The sequence below is a fragment of the Nuphar pumila genome, chromosome 4 (assembly GCF_984573655.1).
Source record: "Nuphar pumila chromosome 4, dmNupPumi1.hap1.1, whole genome shotgun sequence".
Classification (NCBI taxonomy): domain Eukaryota; kingdom Viridiplantae; phylum Streptophyta; class Magnoliopsida; order Nymphaeales; family Nymphaeaceae; genus Nuphar; species Nuphar pumila.
The window spans coordinates 17,021,763-17,049,117 of NC_143252.1; the positions used below are offsets into that span (position 1 = coordinate 17,021,763).

Below are 27,355 nucleotides of genomic sequence, written 5' to 3' on the forward strand. Positions count from 1 at the left end.
TAACACTTTAATTCTTGTAAAATTAACTATGAATCTTCAGATCTACTATAATTCTCAAATTTACTTCTCATAAATCACCGATCTAAGCATGAAAATGTTAGATCTAATCATCCATCTACTGAAATCTCTAAACAAACAATGAATCCACCATCAAATTTTATGCTAGAGGTGGAATTCACATCAATCAAGGTAGATCTCATCTAATTCATTCTGATCAAGCACCAATGTGAGAAATTTTTCTGATATAAACTCACTAAGTCAACACTCCAACACCCAGTCTATATAGATTCAAATGAATTCACCCAAAATTCACGTAAGGTTGAAGAGATCTCACTTGTTTTCTCAAATTTTATGGTAGATTGTCAATTTTTTATGGATCGATTAATCTTTAACTTGATTTCGATCAATCCCCTCATATATGATCATCCTCCATGCTGATCTCCACGAATTTGATGTTGATCTACTTCACGTGCAACACTTTAATTCGCTCAAATTTCATGTGTAGATGCTCAATTCTTCATTCGGCTAGCATGATTTGCTCTATGCAGTCTTGATCTTCATTTTTATGCTTAACTTTGTTATATTTTTTTTACCTATTTTTGAAGCTAATGAAGAAGGATTTGTGCTCTCATACAAGAAATGATAGAGCTAAATTCAATATAGTGAATGAAACCTTTCACGTCCTTTTTCACCCATTGTCCTATTCTACCAGCATCCCACCGGAATACCCTTGAGAAGCCAGAATCCGGTGTGAATGCTTGCCTGAAATCATATTGTCCATTATCATAGCAGTTACCAATTGGACAATTCTCTCTCTCTCTCTCTCTCTCTCTCTCTCTCTCTCTCTCTCTCTCTCTCTCTCTCTCTCTCTCATAGTTGCAAATATTGCCGAGATTTTCAAAATCTGGCGATAAAATTCAAAACCGCAACATTCCTGTTAATATTGTGAGATTTAAAACTCATGCTGCTTTTGAAAAAAATTACAAAATCTTTTTTTTTTAACTTTGCTCAACCAATTTCTAACCACCCCATCAGCGGCTGCAACACAACCATTTTCCGATTGGTAGATGATAGAAAAATGGACAAAAAAGCTAGCATTTTTTTCTGGCCCTTTTTCAGCCATCATTTTGTTGTTTGTTGTTGTATTTTGCCAAAAAACAACTGATATAATGTCACCTTACAAGGACGATACCATCCTGACTGTTTTCCAGCCAGTGGGTGGACAAGAAACAACCGCCACCAGTTAAGAGCGACTACAAAATAGCTAAAAAATATACCTGATACAGATAGTACCAACCCAACCATTTTCCGATGGATAGATTGGCCATAAAGTTACCCATAAAGGCCTCCCAAAAATGGGTTGTCATCCAAACAAGGAAAATGAAGTTTTCACGAACCAAGTCTGCCAAAAAATTGTTTTCAAACAAACTGGATTTCTAAAAACCCAACTCTCGCCCTCTTAGCATCCAAACACATCCAAGTTTTTAGACATCATTCTGAAAAGAAGACATTTCTTGTGTTCCATTATGGTCTTGCTAACTCTATCAAGTGCCACCACCGAGGTGGTATCCCATGTGGTAAGCGGGGTCCTGTGTCAAGCTGAAGGCCCAGGATCGAATCCCTCTGCCACATGGGGCAGCTGGTGGTAAGGGTCCGCCTAACCCCAGATTGCCCTTAAAAAAAAGTGCAAATAAGTTGACACGATGGAGGATACCATTCATAATACCATCAACCACCATGTAACCCTTGCCAAATTTTATCAAGCTGTGGTGCCCTATTGTCGCTGGAAAGGGTTCTAAATTCACATGGGAAACAAATCTCATCATTTTCCTGTGGGGTTCACACACACAGAGAGCAAAACATGCGCATAAACAGCAGAAACTTGAACATTACAATGGCAGTTTTACATAGAAAATGACGTATACTCATATACCCCAAGCATAAATAAAAATTCCGGGATAATAAAATTCTCTACCTTCTTGGTCATAGGATCCCTTTAGGAGGACACCTAATTTTCCCAAAAGCAAGCTCTTACAGCTTTAGTTATACAGATCATCTTCATCTCCACCACCAGTGGTGGTAAATGGATCAGAAGCTGTCGTTGCAGAAGCAGACTCGGGTTTATCTGGGAAACGGAACTCTGATCCAAACCCTCGAGACTGCTGCAACGTTTGAGCGAAGAGTTGGTACTTCCTAATGTCTGCATCGCTCACGCTCCTCCTAGCATACTTCATGGATTCTTCAAAATGTGCTGCCTTTATTTCAGGAACTTCATCCGTGTCATCCTCCTCCACGGCTTCAAGGTTCTCACTCTTCTTGCGCTGCCGCTCAATGTCCTGTTCCAGAAAATGATGTTCACATGGGCAAAATAATGCAGTAGAGTTTGAAAAGAAGTGCCAAAATGGTGATTCATTTTTAGAAAGTTAACAGTTTTTTTCTGTCGATGTAAACAATGGAACTGACAAGAAATAACAATAACTTGTCTTTTCCACAAAGAAATAGTTTGGAAACCGCATTATCAGAAAAACATGGGAAACAGTCAATCTTTTATGCATTCATCGGAAATCTCATGTTTTCCCGAGTTTTACTAAGAGACCTTTATTCTCTAAGAAGATGATTTTCAAGAAAGGATGAGGCAAACGTTGCAAAAGCTTCCTAGGAAAACAATCGAATGATGATATCTACCACATATATTATTGCAGACAAAGATTGTTTATTGGATGCTATCATTAGCTGGGTGCTTCATTTTCAACGACTGATCAGTTTTAAGAATAAACAGGATGCTATGAATGGCAAATATCTCGAAGATTGGCAGAGATTAACAAAGAGGCAATTAAACCACCAAAACCACACCCACACCACATGATCAACATGTTAAACATATACAAGTATACACAGACACGCACAGAATAACCTCCAACTGCTTGTACGAACTTAAGGTTCTTTATCCTTTTATAACTTGCGAGAACACATAATGGTTCTTCTCATACACATTTAATTAGAATTTTCAATGATACCAAATAATTAAGGATAAGAGGAGCTTTTACCTTCTCAATGCTCTCTCTAATGGCATACTTGCAAGCTCTCTGGCAGATTTCAGTAATATCAGCACCGCTAAAACCATGAGTATAGCGTGCCAAAGTAGACAAGTCAACATCCTTTGAGACAGGTGATTTGCGTAAGCAAGCTTTGAAGATCTGCAAGCGAGAAGCTTCATCCGGCAAGGGAATGTAAATCAGCTGATCCAGACGCCCTGGTCTGAGCAACGCAGGGTCAATAATATCTGGCCTATTTGTGGCACCAATTATGAATACAGTTTTCTTTGCTGTCATGCCGTCCATTTCAGTCAACAACTGATTCAAAACACGGTCTGCAGCACCACCAGCATCTCCAACAGAACTTCCACGCTACACAAAATGAATGGTCAAACTAAAACTGGTTAGCCAAGAAGGCTGGAATAAGACCTATACATCCATATACTAAATCAAGTGAATCTTATACAGAACTTCCACATTAAAGATGACGAGACTGGTGAAAGCAATTTGGTTAGTCCAAGTCCAGTGAAAAACGACTGTCGGTCCAAATACTAAAACAAATAACAATCTTATTGGCAAGCTGCAAAAAGAATGTGACAGTAGTGCTATCAACTTGAACACTTCAATAAAGGATGTAATTATGCTTGTACTGGTTCATTTCCCAAAAAAGAATGTTCAACATTTCAACATTCATGTTTTCCATTCTCAAATACCAAACAGAAAAAAACATAGAATGTAGAAAAATAAATTTAGAATTCTTGCCTGAGTTGCAATGGAATCAAGTTCATCAAAGAAAAGGACACATGGAGCTGACTGCCTCGCTTTATCAAATATTTCTCGAACATTAGCTTCGCTCTCACCAAACCACATTGTCAGCAATTCTGGCCCCTTCACACTAATAAAATTGGCCTGGCACTCATTTGCAATGGCCTTCGCAAGAAGAGTTTTACCACAGCCAGGAGGCCCATAAAACAGAACTCCTTTTGATGGAGACATGCCAAATTTCTCAAATTTCTCAGGATGCTCAACGGGATACTGTACTGTCTGCAAACAAAACATTCATAATGTAAATTATCACTCAGCAGAATGGCTGTCAACTAATAGAACAAAAAAGCCTCCACAGGATGTTCTGCCAGGCTGCCTTGCAATGGATGCTGATGTATGAGAAACAAACAAGACTTTGCCAACCAATGAGAATTTAAGTACTTGTTGGATATTCAACAACCAATATGCTACGCCATAAGGACACATCAGTTTGGCTGCATGTTCCTAGTGACACGACCGCCGACCGGACACCCATGTCACACGGACACTTCACTTAGAATGCATATCCAGTGTCAACACGACATGACATTAGGACACACCCAAACACTTCATAGACAATTAAACCAATGTGAGACACAGTCAACATTGTGTTATTAACTTTAGCTATTTCCTTTTATGATCTTGATTAGTTCTTTTCTTTTCCTTTTAAAATTTGTTATTAAGTACATTACATTTCATTTTTCAACTTAGTTTTATTGTTTGATGGTTTTAATTACAGTGATTTAGGATTATTGTTCAAGAGTTTACACAAGATGATATTCATGTTTCACTGCTTTAGGATAAGAATGTTTTATATTTATATATATATGTATGAAAAGATATTGGCTATCCTCGAATGTACATAGCCTCTATTAGAAACAGGCCATTCCATCACATTTTCTTGATTTTTTTTGTGGATCAAGCCCTACGGATATGATCTATATTGTTTGTTTGATCAAACACATGTTTTAGATTGCCAGGTCGCATTGTATAAGTAGATTTTTTAATGGCTTCAAAATTCAACAGTTCACAATGTGTAAAAAAAACAGAATTGAGAACATCAAGATTTTACATCAAAACTACTCAACCAAAAGTGCATTCCCTAGGAAATGGTGTAATGAAATATGCAGAAGCACGAAACACTAGCCACTAAGGGCTTACAAGATCACAATCATACAAGTGAACATGCACAAGTCCACTATTGGACAATACAAAAGTCAATAAGGCAAAAAAAGAAATATACAAAAATGTAAAAATATCAACTTTTATTGATCAAATGCTTAACACAAGCATTGAAAGAACAAGTGGGGTTTTACCCCTATTTATACACAATACCACACATAAAGGGGAGGCCATTGGGAGCTCCAAAGAGTCGTTGGAGCTCCCAATGATCATAAATATGACGGTGGGGCAGCTCCAACGACTCTTTGGTCCAATGACCAAAGAGCCCCTAGTCTTTGGTTAAAAGACAAAAATAAAAAGTAAAAAAATAAAAAAGACTGTCCCTAGTGGACAGAGTTTATTACAAAGAGAAAAGACCAAAATACCCCTGACTCAAAAAGAAAAATTACACACACACATATACTCACAACTATGAGTCAACTGTGAGTTTTAGTTAGAGGATGTGGTACTCTAGAGTGTAGTCAATACTTATCCTATATAAAAGCTGTTCCAAATCATGGGGAATATTGAAACTGTGGTGGAAAAGAGTTTCTGAGTGAGATGAGACACACACACACACACACACTTGTGTGTGTATAGACATGTCGCTATGTCCTAATTTTTGGAAACTTCTGTGTCATACCAAATGTATCCGCACCGTGTCCTGTTTCTGCATCTGTATTCATGTGACATAGCTGGAGAAGCTATGACACGCTGATGTATAAATATTATTTTGATATTTATAATACTTTCTATTACATTTTTATTAATATTTTGGCAAAAAATGTATCTTTAAACATTAAAATATCAAAAAATAGTTTTTTATTAATTAAAATAAAAAATCTATGTTCTCGTGTCCTGTTTTTCCAAAAAACACTTCAAGATTGAGCCTGCCTGTATCTTTGTGACATAGCCGATATTGTCACGAAATGACACGGAAACCAAGACACTCCAAACTGAGATCCAAATGCCAAACCAACAAGCATTTGGATACAAGCAATACACATTAAAACAAAAACAATACAACTATTGTGAATGAATGATTTCATTAATAGTGAACATTAAAATACAAAAAAGAAAAATACATTAAGACCTCACTACAATATACACTAAAAAAATACCTAGAACAACCCATCACTCTCTCACCTTACAAAGGCACACACCCACTCATATTTATAGAGAAAATAAGGAAGAAGAGAGATTAAAAGAGAGGAGGAGCCCTTCTAGCTGTTGGAGCTAGTCCAACGGCTAGAACAAAGTCAACCTAGGTTGACTAAGCTAAATATATATTATATAAATATATGTATATGTATATGTATACATATACATATACACACCAAGGATACATTTATCTTAACATCCCCTCAAACTTACAAAATGTCTTCCATGGACTTCTTCAGGTTCTTCCATTTGGTGCTTTTTTAAAAGGTGCTTAATCATACGCTTTGTAATCACAAAGGATCTTTAATAGCATCAATGCTTAAAATACCGACGAGAAGATTTAACAAGAGAAATCTAACAAGAAATAACTATACTTATATAACTTATGGAGAGAGGATGGCCAAGCACACAAACATACAATAGGTAGAAAACAAGTTAATTTAGCATTTTAAAAAATCATTGAAAGTAAAATATGATAGTCATTAAAAGACTTCGAGTTAAAAGGTTCTTAGTTCACAAGAGAACATAATAGAATACTATCAAGAGATGCAAACAAGATAAAGTCATTCTATGAAAAACATGCAAAAGGTCACATTAATGCATATCGATATTATCAATATCATCACAAAGGATTACAAATGATTTTCACACAACGGAAGATACAAGAAGTGATTTTCATCATTTAATTAAGCGAAGTCAAATACACAAAGATCAATTACATTTTGAAAGTAATATCAATCGTACAACTAAAAAGGTTACTTATGGACCAATTTTAAAAAATAACAATAAACAAACATTCAAGAGCCCATGCTTAGAAACAAGTGAAAATATAAAAAGGGATCCCAATGAGGATCCACACAAGTACAATAGGAGTGTAGAAGCACTAGTTTGTCAAAAGTAAATAGCCACTATGGGCGTACACAATACAATACACAAGAGATTTTACTAATGAAATGCTTAGTAAGGCATTAATTAAACTTATGCAAACTATGCAAGATAATCAATCATGGAATAACTCATGAAACTAAAGCATATACAATGCAAAAATGCATGAAAATAACCATTTCTCATAAAAGAGCAAATGAGTTTAAAAAAATTACGAAGAGATTCAAAAAATCTCATACATCATAATGAATGCATTTTGCAAATCAAAAACACTAGTTTGACCATCACAAGCAATCTCCTCACTAGACCTACAATCTTAAAAATCAAGTGTATCAACAACTAGAACAAGTACATAAACATAATGCCAACAATGGGCTAAGACACATATGAAGGTGTGTATAAATATCTCTTGTCCACGTATAATGACACTCAAAATGAGTGTATAAGCTACTAGAACAAGAGTATTATCTCAATGCCACTTATGGGCTAAACAAACACACAAAAGTGTGAATAAACATATCTTGTCTACATATAATGACACTCAACATGAGTGTATCAGCTATTAGAACAAGAGTATAATCACAATGCCACTTATGGGCTAAACAACATCTCTTGTTTATATACAATGACACTTAAATACGAGACATAATAAGAGAAAACACAAGAGGTAAGAGAGCTTGTAATGAAAAACACATTAGTGTTTACCAATAAGAATCAATTTTAACAATCTTTCGAAACACCATGGTTTAAAAAATATATAGTCATCACAAACTTATAAGCATCCATAGCAATAACAATGACCAAAACAACAAATGAGTGATACAACACATTCAAATCCAGAGATCAAACAACTGTCAGTTAGAGTCAACCCATAAGTTGACAATCTAGACTGACATAAAATGAGGTGCACTCAACTTACCCCCAACAAACATCTCTAAATAAAAAAAATGTGGATCCTGAGGCCAATCAACTATCAATCAGATCCAAGACAAGTGTCAACACGACACTCATAAACTTTGATAATTGCATATTGATAAAATAACTTGAGGTGCACACATAACTCACCTCAACGATTAACTCAAAATACCAATAATAATGAGTTCAAAGGTCAATCAACCATCAATCAAACCCAAGGCAAGTGACAACGCGTCAGTCATAACCCTTGGGAATCTAGATTAATAAGATGACATGAGGTGCACACATAACTCACCTCAACAGCTAACCCTAATCCATCAACAAGGCCAAGAGAAAAAAATGCATCATATAAAATTCTGTGATGGACAATCCAAATGCCATAAAAAGGCAATACATACAAAAATCAATTTCCAAATAGGTGAGTTTATAAAAGGAACCGATTTGAAAAAACAAGGTTTTAAATCAACAATCCAATAAAGAAGATAAAATCCTAGAAAGAATGTAGGACAATCATGTGCACAACAATATGTCACATGACAACTTTTACAATTTTGAATAAACAAGAATCATGCTTAATACAATCAATTCTTCAAAGTGAAGTCATAAATCCACCAATCAAGGAATAAATGCACAAAGGCAGATCACATACAAAGGATCTAATAACTCTTAAATAGAAGACAAGAACTGTTAAAATGTACCTATTATATATATATATATATATATATATATATATATATAAAATTCTGTATATTACATCAATACCTGATAGGGGTATTTTTGTAATTTCACAGTTGTTTTAGAAAACAACTATTTTTTTGTTTTTTGAATAAATGTAATTTTTACTTTTTATTTCTTTTTTATTCTTTTTGAGGACCTAAAGGGGCTCCAACATAGAAGTCGTTGGAGCCCCCAACGGTCACAAATGTGACTGTTGGGGGCTCCCAACGACTCTATGGGAGCCCCCTTTTGGCTCTCCTTTTGAGGCCCTTTGGCCCTCCTTTTTCCTCCTCTTCCTCTTGTATAAATAGGGGTGATCCCCTTGTGTATTCTTATCTTGGAGAGCTTCTCTCTCTTTTCAATAAGAGGCTTTGTATATTGTTGCCTTCTTAAAGGCTTGTGCTTGTATTGTCCCCTCGTGGACTTATGATATTTTCTCTTTTATTCATTGTTGTATGTGCTTGTATGCACTCTTTATATTTCCGCAATATCTCATTACATGGTATCAGAGCCACTCGATTCTTGAAGAAAAGGTTTGGTTCGTGTATCTCTTATTTTAGTGAACATCTTCTCACTTCTTGGCAACATCATGGAGACAAAGATTGATCTTTCTTTCAAGCTCAATGGAAAGAACTATATGATGTGGGCATCGGCAATGGAGAATAATCTCAAAGGAAAGAAGCTTTGGGGTTATGTCATGGGGACCGTTCCGGAACCTAAGCTTATGCTCACGAAGATGGAAGAAGATCAAGAAAAAGCTCTTGAGGGAGATGCTCGTCTCAAGGCCATTGAAAATCATCAAAAGAAAGTGAAAGATTGGGAAAGCAATCACGCAAAAATCCTTGCGTGGTTTATGAACAATGTGGAGCTTAAGGTATGTGCTAATATAGCTAAATTACATAGAGCCAATGAGGCTTGGTCCTTTATGAGGGGTATGTATACCCAAAAGGATCTTGCAAGAGCTTACTTCTTGCAAGAAAAGGTTAGAACCACCAAGCAAGGTGATTCTAGCATTCAAGACTACTATAGTGTCCTTAACCCACTATGGGATGAATTGGCTCTTTTAGAGCCAAAGTGGGTTTCTATGGAAGATGTTGATTTAAGACAAAAACAAATGAAACAAGAGCGATTGTTTCAATTTCTTTTTGGGCTACGTCCCGAATTTGAGCAAGTGAGATCCTCACTTCTCCATAGATCTATTTTTCCTCCTATTGAGGATGCTATTGCCGAAATCACTCAAGAGGAGACAAGGCTTGGCATGAGTAAGCATGTTGATGAAGTCCTTGCCGTATCCAAACCGGGTAACAATGTTAGAACCTATAAGCCTTCTCATTTTGGGAAACAAGGGAACTACAATGGAGGAAGAAAAATGATTGTTTGTCATTATTGCAATGAGCCGGGTCACATTAGACCCGCTTGTCCAAAGCTTATGGGAGCCTTCAAGCCTAAAGTAGCCTCTCTTGAAGAAACCACCACCAAAGAAGATGAAGGCAAAAACAATGACATTAAAGAAACTCTTGGACAAATATCTATGGCTCTCCAACAAATGCTAAAAGTTTCTTCCTCCACATCGGGTGCGGCCATTGCTTCAACATCATCACCCGGTACGTATTCTTGGATCCTTGATTCCGGAGCTTCTTTTCATATGACCCCTCATGAGAATGCACTTAGTGATGTTTGCATCAATTCAAAGGACTCTTGTGTCTCAACGGCCGATGGAACCTTTTTGAAAATTTCAAGTATTGGCTCTTTTAAAGATTCTCAAAATTTTTGTGTTCCAAAAGTAAGAGTTGTTCCCAAATTAAATTTAAACCTTTTTTCGGTTTCTCAAATTGTCGACCATGGATGTGAAATATCTTTCTCATCTAATGGTTGCTTTGTGCAGGATCTCCGGTCCGGGAAGCGGATTGGGCAAGGCCATAGAAAGAGAGACCTCTATTATATGGACCATCTTGATCTCCCTACAAATTTTTTTTGTTCTTATGTCCAAGAAAAAAATATGGAAACTTGGCATAAAAGACTTGGTCATCCAAGTTATTCCAAAATGTATCTCTTTCCTTTTGGAAACAAATTTTGTAAGGAAAAAGAAATTAATTGCAAAGATTGCATTTTTGGAAAAATGAAGTCTATTCCTTTTCCAACTAGATCTTTTTTCTCATCAAGGCCTTTTGAATTGGTGCATTCGGATGTTTGGGGTCCCTCTCCGGTTATGTCTAAAGGGGGCTATTCATATTATGTTACGTTTATTGATGACTTTACTCGGTATGTTTGGATTTATTTCCTTAGTCATAAGTCGGAAGTATTTACTTTCTTTAAAGATTTTCATAAAAAGGTTCAAAATCAATTTCAAGGTAACATATCTATTTTAAGATCCGATTCCGGTGGTGAATACTTATCTCACGAATTCCAAAACTATTTAAACCAAAACGGCATTTGTCATCAAAAGTCATGTCCTAGGACTCCACAACAAAATGGCCTAGCGGAAAGGAAACATAGGCACATTATAGAAACCGCTAGAACATTACTTGTGTCTAGAAATATTCCAAAAAAATTTTGGGCGGAAGCCGTTCTTACCTCAACTTATCTAATCAATAGAATGCCCTCTTCTAAGTTAAAAAATGCTTCTCCCTATGAGAAACTCTTTAAGTTTTCACCCGATTTTAATCGACTTCGTATTTTTGGTTGCAAATGTTTTGTCCTACTACATAAAAGGGATAAGTTATCTCCAAAATCCATTGAATGTGTATTTTTTGGATATGGTGAAAATAAAAAAGGATATAGATGTTATGATTTTAAGAATGATAAACTATATGTTTCAAAAGATGTAACATTTCTCGAAGAAGAAAATAGTTTTGATAAAATAGAAGAGACAAATGAAATCGATTATATATTCTTATATGATCTTATTGATGACATACAAGAAGATCCTCTTGAAAACATAGATGACACTCACGAGGTATCCCCTCTTGACATAACACTCTCAAATGATAGTAATTCAAATGCCAATGTTCATGATAGCGATGCCAATATAAATGTTTACTCAAGAAGAAATCAAGAAAAACCTATTAGTGCCCTCGAAAAATACTCTCAAATTTCTGAATCCATTGAGGAACCACAAGTTAGGCATTCTTCTAGAATATCAATACCCCCAAATAGGTTTGTCTCCTATGACTCTTTAACTCCCAACTATCGGGCATGTTTGATAACTCTACACTCTTATTTTGAACCAGCTCACTATAATCAAGCTAAATTTATACCTCATTGGGTGGAAGCAATGCAAGTTGAACTAAATGCTTTAAAAAAGGCCAATACCTGGGAAGTAGTTGATCTACCCTCACACAAAAAACCTATTGGTTGTCGTTGGGTCTTCAAAGTTAAAACTAAAAGCGATGGCTCTTTAGAACGATATAAAGTCAGATTGGTTGCTAAGGGATACTCCCAAGAATATGGTATTGATTACGAAGAAACATTCGCCCCCGTAGCTCGTATGACAAGTGTCAGAACCTTAATAGCTGTCGCATCAACCAAAAAATGGCCTATTTATCAACTTGACGTAAAAAATGCTTTTTTAAATAAAAGTTTAAGTGAAGAAGTTTATATGGATCCACCACCCGGAATAAATATTAAGCAAGGTCAAACACTTCGGCTTTTAAAGGCATTATATGGTCTTAAACAAGCCCCTAAGGCTTGGTATGATCGTTTTAGTGATATCATGATAAAATTAGGATTTCATTCTTGTTATACTGACACTGCTCTTTTTGTTAAAAATGCAGGTTCTAGTATCGTAATTTTGTTGCTTTATGTTGATGATATGATTATCACTGGAAATGATCAAAGTAGTATTATTAATGTTAAAAATATGTTAAAAGATAATTTTGATATGTCTGATTTAGGTTTTCTCAGATATTTTCTTGGAATTGAGGTTGCATATTCTCCTAGAGGATATATTTTGTCACAGATGAAGCTTGTTGCAGATATATGTTCTAAGTCTGGGATTTCTGATGATAAGAAGGTAGAGACTCCCGAGGTTATTAATGCCAAATTGCGGTTAGAGGATGGGGTTCTTCTGGAAGATCCTACACCGTATAGACAACTCATTGGGTCTCTTACATATTTAACCATCACCAGACCAGATATCACTCATGCGGTTCACTCAGTCAGTCAATTTCAGCATGCTCCTACAACCGTGCATATGAGTGCGGTTCTCCGAATCATCCGCTACATTCGGAATACCATCAATAAAGGGCTATTTCTATCCTCCTCTTCCCCTTTGAATCTTCTTGCTTATACTGATGCAGATTGGGGAGGTAATCCCAATGATCGAGTCTCAACTACTGGTTTTTGTGTCTTTTTAGGGGACTCATTGATTGCCTGGCGATGCAAGAAGCAGCAGAAAGTTTCACTATCATCCACTGAAGCTGAGTACCGGGCAATGGCAACCACAACAATGGAACTTGTATGGCTTCGCAGTTTGCTTAAAGATATGGGAGTTGATATTACTGAAGCCTCAAAGCTGTGTTGCGACAATAAGAGTGCCATCTATATTGCGAGCAATCATACTTTTCATGAACGTACGAAACATATCGAAATGGATTGCCACTATGTTCGTGACGAATTTTTACGAGGAACTATTGCTCTGCCATATGTCACTTCAGAATATCAGTTGGCAGACTTCTTCACTAAAGCTCTTCCGGCTCCTCGCTTCATGCTTCTTCTCGGCAAACTTTCCGTCATTCCCCCGTAAAGTTTGAGGGGGGGTGTTAAAATGTAACTATTATATATATATATATATATATATATATAGAGAGAGAGAGAAATTCTGTATATTACATCAATACCCGATAGGGGTATTTTTGTAATTTCACAGTTGTTTTAGAAAACAATTATTTTTTTGTTTTTTGAATAAATGTAATTTTTACTTTTTATTTCTTTTTTATTCTTTTTGAGGACCTAAAGGGGCTCCAACATAGAAGTCGTTGGAGCCCCCAACGGTCACAAATGTGACCGTTGGAGGCTCCCAATGACTCTATGGGAGCCCCCTTTTGGCTCTCCTTTTGAGACCCTTTGGCCCTCCTTTTTTCTCCTCTTCCTCTTGTATAAATAGGGGTGATCCCCTTGTGTATTCTTATCTTGGAGAGCTTCTCTCTCTTTTCAATAAGAGGCTTTGTATATTGTTGCCTTCTTAAAGGCTTGTGCTTGTATTGTCCCTTCGTGGACTTGTGATATTTTCTCTTTTATTCATTGTTGTATGTGCTTGTATGCACTCTTTATATTTCCGCAATATCTCATTACAAGAACAACATATTATCTTAAAAGGAAGCCTTTTAGATTTAAATCATAACTCTACTATGAGACAACAAAGACATGTAACATTAAGGAAATAATACATATAGAGATTTTAGAGGAAACATTTATAATCCCAAAAGTAAACATAATTAACACCAATCATGAATACTTAAAGCAATAAGATAATATAGTAACTTATAACCATATAGGGTATATAAAAGCTATGAAATTTAACATATTTAGCAAGAAGCTACTATATTTCAAATACATTTTCAAATTTATATCATAAATATTTAAAGTAAAGAATCCAAAGAAAATGCATACTGGAATACAAGGATCTCGAGTCCAAGTTGTTCATTTATTCAAATCCTTCTTTCAAAGCACAAACACGAACAAGTTACCAAGACCAAGATACCTTGCTCTGATACCATGTCACGAAACGGCACGAAAACCAAGATAATCCAAACCGAGATCCAAATGCCAAACCAACAAGCATTTGGATACAAACAATACACATTAAAACAAAAACAATACAACTATTGTGAATGAATAATTTCAGTAATAATGAACATTAAAATACAAAAAAGAAAAATACATTAAGACCTCACTACAATATACACTAAAAAAATACCTAGAACTACCCATCACTCTCTCACCTTACCAGATATGCCAATTGCAACAGCGATTTCTGAACCAAGACACATCCACATATTAAAAAATCAAAGTATTTGGAGGGATAGTTTTAACATTTATTTTTTTGGGCATCAATGCACTCATCTGGCACTCTATATATAGTTTAAACAAAAAAAATTCCAGAGAGGTAAAAAGAAAAAAAAAATACTTACCTCCTGAAGTTCTCTTTTGACATTGTCCAACCCACCAATATCCTCCCACGAGACATTTGGAACCTCCACAACCTACCAATCACAATGCAACCGTGATGACCCATGACCATTCAGCAATATCACCACAAAAAAACAAAAATTGTGGCAGAACATAAAGAAGAGAGAAGCAATGCAAAGAGGATACCCACAGTTTCACGTAAAGCAGATGGATTGGAAGAGCTCAAAGCTGTTTGGAAATGCTCATTTGTCACAAACATCGAATTGAGCACCTCAGCATCAATTGTCTCATCCTCTAAGTCAATGACATCCATTTTCTCCCGAATACACTGAAGGGCAGCCTCTGTGCAAAGAGCGGCAAGGTCTGCTCCAACATAACCATGCGTGTCTTTTGCAACTCTTTCCAGGTCAACCTAATGTGAATTCCAATAAGGAAAATAGATTCCGCTTCAGAGCTAAGTGGTGAACAATAAAGCATAAGAGAAAAAGCAAAAAAGGAAGCCCTTACATCATCAGCAAGCTTCATGTTCTTCGTATGTATCCGAAGAACTTCCAACCGTCCAACCTCATCAGGAACTCCAATGTCAATCTCCCTATCAAATCTTCCAAATCTTCTGAGAGCTGGATCAATGCTGTTTGGTCTATTAGTGGCTCCAATAACAATAACATGGGATCGAGTCTTAAGGCCATCCATTAGAGTCAAAAGCTGGGAAACGATACGCCTCTCCACTTCGCCATGTGTTTTCTCTCTTTTAGGGGCTATTGAGTCTAGCTCATCAATAAAGATGATGGAAGGAGAATTCTTTTCAGCCTCCTCAAATGCTTTTCTCAAGTTGCTTTCACTTTCTCCAGCTAATTTGGACATAATTTCAGGCCCATTGATTAAGAAAAAAAATGCACCAGTTTCATTCGCAACTGCCCTGGCAATTAAAGTTTTCCCTGAACCAGGTGGCCCATAGAGCAAGATACCTTTTGGAGGCTTCACCCCTATGGATTTAAATAGTTGTGGGTGCCTCAGTGGAAGTTCAACCAGCTCCCGAATCTGAGCCATCTGCTTCCTAACACCACCCACATCATCATAACCAACTTCATTCAATCTCTCTTCATCCTCGCGTTTAACAGGATCCCCCTCACAAAAGATCTCCGTATCCGGAGCAACAATACAATATTCACCTGGATCTGCTTCAATGACTTTAAATTCAACACTCCGCATCCCTCCTCTTACAAGGAAAAGGTCACCCTTTCTCGCTGGCCGATAGGACTCTAGGAAGTATGCTGAAATTAAAGAAAAAAAAACTTAGGAAAAGAACTTGTTCACACTAGAAAACTAATACCGAAAAAGCCAGTCAGCAGTAATGCTCACGTTTAAGATAAGCATCGAACAGATTTCCTGTGACACCCTCAATTGTGTCATCTATTGGAAGTATGTGAACACGCTTTCCATATTTCACATCAGGACATTGATGCACAGAAACAACATCACCAAGGCGTACTCTCAGATTGGCACGAACAACTTTGTTCATTCTAATCTTAGGTTCCTCACATGTGTCATCAACCAGAACAATGCACACAGTGTCCCTCCTCTTTTTACCCTGTGAAGACAAATGCATGTAAAGAGCGATCTAACCAAATATCCAGCATTACAAAACTTCAAGCGAATACCTTGATCAAAATGGTGTCTCCCCGGAAAAACTGAAGCTTATCCATTGTCACAGAGTTCATGGCAACAACAGAATTGTCATCATTGGTAGCTTCATCAACAATAAGTCGATTGGGAGCCTTTTTACGCTCTAGAATTGCAGTGCTGAAATCCTTCTTTGCCTCTTTTCTGTTACAAGCATGTAAGATCTTTGTAACGAACTTGAAGTAAAATGATAGGCATGTCATACAAATATGTGGCATTAACCAAACAGGTATGACACTTCTGGAAGAGATCACAATGACAGTGGGAACCCAAAGTATTATTAATGAGAAGAATAAACATTTGATTTTGAAAAAAATGAAGTAATGATCGTTTACCAACCAAACAAAAAAGAGATCACCAGAGAAAACAAAGACAATAGCCCCAAAATGGAAGGATGCACCCTCTTGTGGATCCAGTACACCTGATCTGTGACATATCCATATTAGACCACACATCCAAGGCAAGTTAGGTGTGACATATTCTGAAGAAGCCATGTATAACTTTCAGTTGTGATATGGAGACCATGGGATTCCGCAACCTCTCAAACCATGCGTGCCATCAAGCTGTGAAGCACTAGCATGACACATTTAACCATTTACTGCAGTTAAGGGGTCGGCCCGACAACAAGTAATGTCTCTATGCTCTATCCTTAATGCTCCTGTTAAGATCCTCCGGGCATGCAAGCACAAGCAGATACGGAGCGAAAGTTCACCTCGAAAAAAATGAATTTGGGTCTTGAGTCACCCCCACATAGAGGTCATCTGCTACTGCATTTTTGTACTTGAGCCTTCATAATGAAAAAAACAAGGCCATCACTCCGCCCCAACACACACCAAAAAATAAAGGAAACTTGTAACAGTACTAAAAAAAATGAGTCAAAGCAGATTGAGACCAGGAAATGTAATGATGTTTACACTTGACACTTCACAGGAAGAAAAAAATCATTGGTTACTGGATGTCACATGGACACAAATAGCACACAAGAAAGATATGTGACACTAGACAAATTTGTGAAAAGGGGTTCCAACCAGCGTCCAGGGGCTCAACTCATCTAGGCTTGACTCAGGACATGAGCAGGTCGATCCAGTGGCTTCACGCCTTCACCACATTTCAGTAACATAAAAAATGTAATAAAATATGACCATATTAATGGAAAAAGGAATTGTATAGAGGCAAAAATGTTTATAGCATCAAGAAATAACATTAAACTAACAGTCAAACAACTATTTACTGCTTTGACATGTATCAAACTATTCATGACTGAGAATTGGGCAACTAAACTACTGTATAATATAAACAAATATCCAAATCAAAGATCAGCAATCATGAAAATTATAACAGAGCACAGTTGTTAAGCCTGTGATACTATTAAGCATAAATTACTATTGCAATCGATTAAGCAATCAGGATCGCCAGTAATAGGGGGAAGGTTGATGAGGGAATCCCGGCGCATCAGTTGCTTTTACAGAATCTCCTATGAGGACTTTTTCCCACGTTACAAGTCAGTATTTCTTGAAAAAAAGGTGGAACGATACACACATTGGTTTTCCACAAGGAAGATCCATATTGCCTATCCTGATGAACAACCATTTACAGCCAGTGTAGCCCTTGCTCCACCATGAGTGCAGCCTATGCAGAGCTAGCCTTTGCACCTCTCTCTCTCTCTCTCTCTCTCTCTCTCTCTCTCTATCTATCTATCTATCTATCTATCTATCTATATATATATATATATATTGTATCAAGAATATATACATTCACATGTATATATGTATTTTTTCACTTTTTTAGAGTGTATTCTAGGGGTAAAAGTGTCTTTTTTATTTTTCATTTTTACATTTTATTATTTTTTGTTTTAGGACAAAAATGTCTTCAAGGGCACTTTTGTCCATTTTGATTAGTCGTTGGGCTAGTCCAACGGCTAGTTGAGCTCCTCTCTTCCCATTTCTTTGTGTTCTTGTGCTTACCCTTAGTGGCTCTTGTACTTTGCCCATTAATGGCCTTGTGATTGTGCTCCTTCTCTTGTGCTCTCATTACATGGTATTAGAGCCAATATTTTAGTGACCTTCATAAGATTGCACCTATTCTTGAAAGACGTGCCAAAGCCTCAAATGATCTTATCTCTTCATTGCTCGTGCATTATGGAGAAGGAGTCTGTGTTCGTCATGTCCATCAAGTTGAATGACTCCAACTACCGCACTTGGGCCTCTACCATGGAGAACCAAATCTTATCCAAAGGATTCATCAAGTACATTGAGGGAGATTGTCCGGAGCCCCAACAGTCTTTCGCAAAATTTGAGAATGAGAACATTAAATTTCTCGATGAAGATGAGAAGGAGGCAGCCACCCTTAAGTTCGAGAAAAATCACATGGAGTGGCGGATGGACAATGCCAAGATTGGCATGGATCGTGAGTAGTGTGTTTGGCACAATTCAAAGTTGCCAAGGAAGCATGGGAGTTCTTAAGAGACATGTACACCATGAATGACATGGCTCATTGGTGGAATCTCCACAAAAGAATGATGTCCTTGAGACAAGGCGATAAATCAATCCGGGGTTACTACAACGAGATGGCCCTCTTTTGGAGAGAGTTTGTCGTCTTGGAACCTAAGTGGGAAACTACCGGAGATCATTGCCTAAGGCAATAACAACTCAAGAGAGAACCATTTTTCATGTTCCTTAATGGTTTAAGACCTGAGTTTGAGGGAGTAAGAATGATGTTACTCCACAAATCCAAAGTTCCTTCTCTCCATGAGACTCTTAACGAGTTGAGCATGGAGGAAGGAAGATTGAAGGAGGACAAGGAATAAAAGACCAATGATGCAATTCTTGCCGCCTCTAAATCCGGTGCCACCACCAAGTTTTATAGACCACCACACTTTGAAAAGAAAAATGAAAGTCAAAGAAAAATTATATATCACTTTTGCAATGAGCAGGGGAATATCAAGCTGGCTTGCCCAAAATTGAAGACTAAGGTGGCTTCAATTGGAAACACTTCATCCAAAACTAGAAGTGATAACAAAAGTGTTGGTGGACTTAAGGATCTATCTATTACACAACTGGTGGAGGCTCTTCAACAATTCTTGAAGATGTCTACATCTACTTCGGGAGTTTATTTGGGGGCTTTTTTTCACATAATGGATCCCTATTATCCAGTTTTCGCCTAATAAAAGCTTTTCTAGAAATCACTAGCATTAGGGATTTAGCAAATAATCCTAAAAAAAATATTCCAATTCCAAAATTAAATTTGAATTTACATTCAGTTTCTTAAATTTTCGATAATGGGTATGAAATCTCCTTCTCATCTAAGGCTTGCTTGGTGCAGGATCCCCAATCAGGTGAGTTGATTGGGAAAGGTCATAGAAAAAGAAATTTATTATACATGGACTTTTTGTGTATTCCAAGAAACTCTTTTTGTAACTATGCCTAAGAGGAAAATATTGAAATTTGGCATATAAGACCAAGGTTGCCAAACTAGGAAGTGAAAGCGGGAAACGAAATGGGAAGCGCAAGCGAGAAACGATGTATCTTAAAATGTATAGGAAGCGGGAAGCGAGGAATATTAAAAAAGAAATATAAGAATTGAATGAGAATCAAAATGAAACACAAATAAAAACTAAAATAAAGTGACTAATATTAAATTTTCATGATTTTTTTAGTGTAAAAATTAAAATTTTAACAAAATCTAAAAATGATGACTACCAATTTAGAGAAAACACATGAAAGTGAGTGAGAAGAGTGAGAGAAAACACATAAAAAACATGAAAAGTTTGTAATGAAGTGCCAAATAAGTGAGGCGATATCTCCAAGAGCAAGCACGAGTGCACACACATACACAAGAAGCCACTAATGGGCAAGATTGCAATAGACCACAAAAGTGGTAAAACACATAAAATAAGGTGAAAAAATATATTCCACTCACATGAGGCTTCACAAGAAGCTTGAAGAATACATGGGGTCAAGCCCCTTATTTATACACACTAAGGGACCCAAGGAGGGGCTCCCATAGAGTCGTTGGAGCCCCTCCAATGGTCATATTTATGACCGTTGGAGGGGTCCAACGACTCTTTGTGGACCCCTCTCAACCAATAAAGAAAGATAAGAAAAAAGGTAAAAATAAAAGAAAAAAAGAAAAGAGAAAAAGGATCATATCTTTTAGGATATGTGTGTACAATGTGAAAAGACTAATTTGCCCCTATTAAGTATTACAAAAGAAATATATATATTTATATATGTAGATAGACACATAGACATATATATGTAGAATATATATGTGTATGTGTCATAATCTATATATATAGATATATATACGTATAACATATTTTAACAAAGTTGAGTAGGAGAACATATAAGAAAAATAGATGAAGCATGTGGAAAGCATAGGAGAAGCGTGGGAAAATTGAGGTTTTCATCAAGTTTCGGAAGCGTGGAGTATCGTGCTTCCGAAGCAAGTTTTCGGGAAGCGAGTTTCCCATCTATCTAAGAAGCTTCTGGTAAACTCTGTATCTCATTTTCCTTTTTTGAAAAAAAAATGTAACGAGAAAAAATTTGCTTGTAAAGATTGTATACTTGGAAAGATGAACCATTCATTTTCCTTCTAAAACTTATGAGACCAAGAAACCTTTTGAATTGGTCCACTTGGATTTGTGGGGACCCGGTCATGTCAAAAGGAGGATTCTTCTACTATGTTACATTTATTGATGATTATACTATATATTGTTTTAAAGATTTTCATAATATGATTAAAAATCAATTTCAAACCAACATTCATATCTTTTGTTCACATTCAGGAGGTGAATTTTTGTCAAATGAATTCAAAATTGATTTCAAAGATTTTACACAAAAAGTCTTGCCCAAAAATTCTCAACAAAATGGTCTTGTAGAAAAAAAACATAGGCATATATAGACTACTAGAATATTGCTTATTTCAAAAAATGTTCTTCAAAATTTTTGGGCCAAAGCCGCTCTTAAAGCCGTTTATTTAACAAATAGAATGTCATCTTCCGCTTTGAAAAATATCTCTCCCTTGGAAAAGCTCTTTAACATTAAACTAAATTTTAAAAGATTAAGAATTCTTTGTTGTAAATGTTTTGTCCTTTGTTAAAAGAATGACAAGTTTTCACCAAAAGCCATTGAATGTGTTTTTCTTGGTTACGAGGAAAACCAAAAGGGTTATAGGTGTTATGAATCAAAAAAATGAGAAACCTTATATATTTAGAAATGTTACCTTTCTAGAAGATGAAAATGGATTTGAGAAAAACGTGACTAAGAAAGATATTGAGTATTCTTTTTTTTGTTTGATTTGTTATCTAAGGAAAAGAATGAATCATCTAACTCTAATGATGTTTGTGTTGATGATGAGAATGATTGTATTATTGGTGACTCTATTGATGATAATGTGAATGTTGATGCTCATAATGATGTGAATGTTGATGCTCACAACCTCCTTAGAAATGAAAATAATAATGTTCAAGAATTTAATGTCAAATCTCGACGTAACTATGGGGAACATCCATGTGCACTTGATAAGTTCTTACAAAACCAACTTATAGGTGAGACCAATGTTAGGATATCATATCAAATATCTAGGTCTCCTAGTAGATTTGTGTCCTATGAATCTTTTTCCCTTGAATATTGAGCATGTCTTTTAGTTATGCATGCCTTTCATTCAAGGTTTTAAAACCTAGTGACTCGGGACTCGACTCGTTCTTTATTGACTCGTGACTCGGCGGGTCAACTCGGTGACTCGGACCGGGTTTTGTTAACTTTTGATTTTAAAAGAAAAACAATATATAATTTGTCTCAAACCATGTTTTTCAGTAAACAAGAGATGATAAACTCATATACAGACTCTATGATGCAATAGTACGGTGGGCTTGATGAAGATATTACTAGTAAGATGAGTTCGATGGATTAAATATTGACAAGCTAGTGGAGTGTTATGTGATGGACGAGCACTTTTATGATTGCAAGAATGTTTCCAAGATTGTTGTAATACCAACATTCTTACATGGTGCCCAGTGTTGAGAGAATTCTTGTTATAGAGATGTGTATAGTAGGATGAATGTATAAAATAACAAAGGACAAAAATGAATGCATTAGAAGACACTTAAGAGTACTGCCAATAACAGAAAAAGAAGGTTGTTGCTTAGGATGGTTGGGACATGTTCCACAGAGACTTGTCACAACATTAATGATACCATGTTAGTGGAAAAGCTAAGAAAAGAGGAAGACCATTAAAGATTTGGAGGGAGGTTGTGAAACGATACATCAAAGGTTGCATTATGATAGATGTTGTAGCTCGTTATTGGAAGAAATGGAGAAACAAACCTCCTGAAGCCAATCTTACAGTGTTACTCTATGCATAATATCTATTGTCAGCATGCATTTAATTCTCAAGTTTGCATTTCTAAGTTATCTTTTCAGACTAGTCATCTTATCTTATTCTTAATGCATATACTAATGAGGGTCAGTTCTTTATATGATTTGAATCAGTCGAGTCACCGAGTTGATTCAGTTGTTGAATCATCAGATCTTCTCAGGCATCATTTAGCAGCATTCTTCCTCTCTTCATTTCATCTTTAACATCTGGTTTTAACTTTAAATTTAATCTAAAAAGAGCACTAATCTGGTTTTACAATATGTCGCCTTAATTTTCCTTTTTCTTGCCCGAGTATTAGAAAGCCAGTAATTCTCTCAATAATATTACAAATTTTTTTATTCTGAAATACCCGAAAAATCAAATTTCAAACATCCCAGAACTCGCCCGAGTCAGACTGAGTCAGCAACCGAGTCTTCACAGCCAGAGTTAAGCTTACCGGGTTGACTCGCTGGAGGGCCGAGCCGAGTCACCGAGTTGACTCAGCGAGTTTTAAAACATTGTTTTCATTAACCTTTCTCGTATAAAGAAGTCGACCATCCTCACTGGGTAAAAGCTATGAAAATTGAGTTGGATGCCCTCCATAGAGCCAAAACTTGGGAACATATGAATCTTCTTTTAGGTAAAAAAACTATAGGATGCAGGTGGGTATTCAAAGTTAAAACTAAGAGTGATAGAAATTTAGAAATACATAAGGCTAGGTTAGTAGCCAAAGGATATGCTCAGGAATACAAAATTGATTACGAAGAAACCCTTGGACCCATAGCTAAAATGACAAGTGTTAGAACTCTCATAGTCATAACCTCTATTAAGTGGACGGTTTACCAGCTAGATGTCAAGAATAACTTCCTAAATGGGGATCTTAATGAAGAAGTGTAAATGGACCCTCTGTTCGGGCTTGAGGTTGAACAAGGTAAAGTTCTTAGACTTAAAAAGACTACATAGTCTTAAATACTCTTAAAGAATTGAAGTTATTAAAAATACTCTTAAAGAAAATTTTAATATGGTTGACCTTGGTTTTCTAAGGTATTTTTTAGGTATTGAGATTGTTTACTCTCTTCGAGGGTATGTTTTGTCGAAAATGAAACTGACATATGAGATTATTGCTAGATCCGGGTTGATAGATGAAAAGGTTGTGAATACTTTTGAAGTTATCAACGCTAAAATGAGGTCCAACAATGTAACTCCTTTAGAGGATCCTATGCCTTATAAACAGTTGATTGGGTCTCTTACATGTCTATCGCTTGACCTGACATCGCCCATGTTGTACACAGTGCCAACCGGTTTCAACATGCACCTACTTTAGTTCACATGGGTGCAGTCATGCAAATCATTCAATATGTTAAGGACACCTTAACTAAAGGATTATTCCTCTCATCTTCTTCTTGTTTAAATTTAATTGCTTATACCAATTCTAATTGAGGAGGCAATCTTAATTATCGGATTTCTAGTACAGGTTACTGTGTATTTTGGGGAGATTCCTTTGTATTCTGGAGGTGTAAGAAGCAACAAAAGGTGTCATTTTCTTCCAATAAAGTTGAGTATCAAGCAATGACAACTACCACCACCGAAATTGTTTAGCTAAGAAGTCTATTGAAGGACATGGACGTTTACATATCTACTCCTACGAAGATGCGTTGCGACAACAAAAACGCCATATACATTGCAAGCAATCACACTTTCCATGAATGAACCAAGCACATAGAGATGGATTGCCACTATGTTAGAGAAGAATATCTCAAAGGAACCATCGAGCTACCTTATGTAACATCGGAATATCAATTGGCCGACTTCTTCACCAAAGCATTGCCACTGCCTCATTTCTTGTTTCTTCTCAGCAAATTATTTGTATTTCTCCGTTAGTGTGCCGGGAGGTGTTATATATATATATATATATATATATATATATATATATATATATATATATATATATATATATATATATATATATATATATATATTGTATTAAGAATATATACATTCACATGTATATATATGTATTTTTTCATTTTTTAGAATGTATTCTAGGGGTAAAAGTGTAATTTTTTATTTCTTGTTTTTTATTATTTTTTGTTCTTTAGGACAAAAATGTCTTCAAGGGCATTTTTGTCCAATTTGAGTAGTCGTTGGGCTAGTCCAACGACTAGCTCAGCTAGCCTTCGAAATAGCCCAATGGCTAGTTGAGCTCCTCCCTTCCCTTCCTTTGTGTATATATGTGGGGATTACTCCCCATTCTAATAATGCTTCTATTAAAAAATTTGAGAATTAATAAAACTATATTTTCTTATTTCTTGCTTCGTCGTTAGTGGCTTGTGTTGTGAGCTATATTGTGTTCTTGTGCTTGCCCTTAATGGCTCTTGTAGTTTGCCCATTAGCGGCCTTGTGATTGTGCTCCTTTTTACAGTGTAAGTGTGTGTGTGTGTGTGTGTGTATATATATATATATATATATATAGAGAGAGAGAGAGAGAGAGAGAGAGATGAAAACCTACAAAATGAAACATGCTAAATGGCCTTTTTTGGGTTTTTATTTTATTTTTTTATCAAATTTCGAGCATACAAATGTGATCTACATGCTTGATTTCAGTCTAACAGGCGGATAGGTTTCTATAGGATTTGAAAAATCAATGGCCCAAAATCTTCGTAAAATTTTGAGGCTTGAAATATCGCTTTTCATTGAAAAAATATGATCTAGGTTCTGATTCCTAGCAAATCAACCACGTTGAATACATCTACCAGGTCAGAATTGCAAAAAGGGCACTGGAAAACCCATTTAGCATATTTCATTTTGTAGGTTTTCATTACTCTCTCTCTCTCTCTCTCTCTCTCTCTCTCTCTCTCTCTCTCTCTCTCTCTCTCTCTCTCTCTCTCTCTCTCTCTCTCTCTCTCTATATATATATATATATATATATATATATATATATATATATATATATAAGTCAAATCCCAAGATCATTAAAAAATACAAAAGAACTCATGTCAATGAAAAATTTTGAAAAGAAAAAAAGTACAAAATAAAGGATCAAGTTCATACAAGAGATGCATAAAGTTGAGACTTGAGAACACCATGTCGACCAAGTCCAAGACACATCCCACAGTGTCCTTTGTGTGCATGTCAATGTTGTGTCGTGTCAACACAGCACATGCACTCTCAGTGAAATGTCCATGAGGTAGGTTACCGATTTACCATACCTCACAACCCCCTTGACTTGCTACATGATGATCCAAAGCAATGCACGTAAAGTGAAAACAATACCAGTCTGAATTTTATAGCTGAACAGTTCTCTTAACTTGAGAAAACGTGACTGGCAGACAAACTGGAAAATGAATCGGGAAAGTCTCAAAGGCTCACTTGCTGAGAGGGACATGCGCATACCATCAACCACAACAAAGTAATGCAAACTAGATTATGAAAATCAAGTTAATTATCTCGAATACATGAGGCAAATCACATATACAAGTATGAAAGTTAGGTTAATTATCTCGAATATAGTAAAATTTCTCCCTTTTTAACATAAAAGGTTCCCTAAGTATAGTCTCTCATGCGCCCCAAACTACTTAAACTACATATGAGTTGCCCCATTAATCTCTAAAAAGAACTAGACCAAGGCCCAGGAAAAACATTGGTAAACCAAGAAAATCTCCCTGGTTAATTTAGACGCCTTAAGACCAAAATTCAAAATTCGATTAGGGAGGGCAACCAACAGAATGTTCTCCAATACCAAAGATTTCTTGATAACGAACGTCAAGCGATTTCTCAAGCATCTAGTGTGAATTATTTAACTGCATTGATGTAGCTACGAGGGCAGCTTCCACGCTCATGCCCCCCCCCCCCTCCTTTTTTATCTTGTTTTCTTTCTAGAGACCATACGATTCTCTAAATTGAACGCAGAATTCCTGGTCCCAACAATAGCAATTTCCCCACTTGTTCTTCAATTGCCACCACTGCCCAACCCAATTGATAAATACGACGAAAAGAAACAGAATAAACACCAAGAATCATCAGGAAAAGAGAAAGGACCAGTAAATTAGGGAAAATAGAATTCTACAGATACGCATTAGGATACACTACAAAAATTCAAACAAAAAGCGTCCCAGATTCCCATCAATAACACGTTATCATAGAGATCGAAAACCCTAGTTCTACCGTCCGCGAGCCATTCCTGCAACGAACGACTCGCAAAGAATCGAATAAGCACCGCTCCGGAAATCAAGGGTAACGGAGAACAGGAAGAAGAAGGGTCGAGATCAACTCACGGCTCAGATGAAGGGCCCGCTGCGTCGGAACTCGATCCCGCCATGGCACAAGATCTTCAGAGGCTTCTCAGAGAAGAAGAAGAGGATCCGCGAGGGACTCGGACGGCCATTTGTACTTGCACGTGGAAAAAGGAATATATTAAAAAGAAAAAAGAAAAATTTACAAAAGCAGTCTAACTTTCGATCCCGCCATGGCACAAGATTAGGGATGGTAGTGGACCGGGGCGGGGCGGG

General features: G+C 36.4%; 1 protein-coding gene across 1 annotated transcript; it reads right to left on the bottom strand.

The window, feature by feature from the left end:
- Positions 1-1,862: 1,862 nt before the first annotated feature.
- On the bottom strand, positions 1,863-27,280 carry LOC149839523 (cell division cycle protein 48 homolog). The gene is made up of 9 exons (XM_090002593.1): positions 27,122-27,280; positions 16,469-16,634; positions 16,170-16,398; positions 15,315-16,081; positions 14,998-15,219; positions 14,810-14,881; positions 3,798-4,079; positions 3,048-3,407; positions 1,863-2,336 (listed from the first exon to the last, which is right to left on the bottom strand). The coding sequence occupies exons 1-9, from the start codon at positions 27,163-27,165 to the stop codon at positions 2,040-2,042; spliced, it is 2,439 nt and encodes an 812-aa protein (XP_089858719.1). The 5' UTR covers positions 27,166-27,280; the 3' UTR covers positions 1,863-2,039.
- Positions 27,281-27,355: the final 75 nt, after the last annotated feature.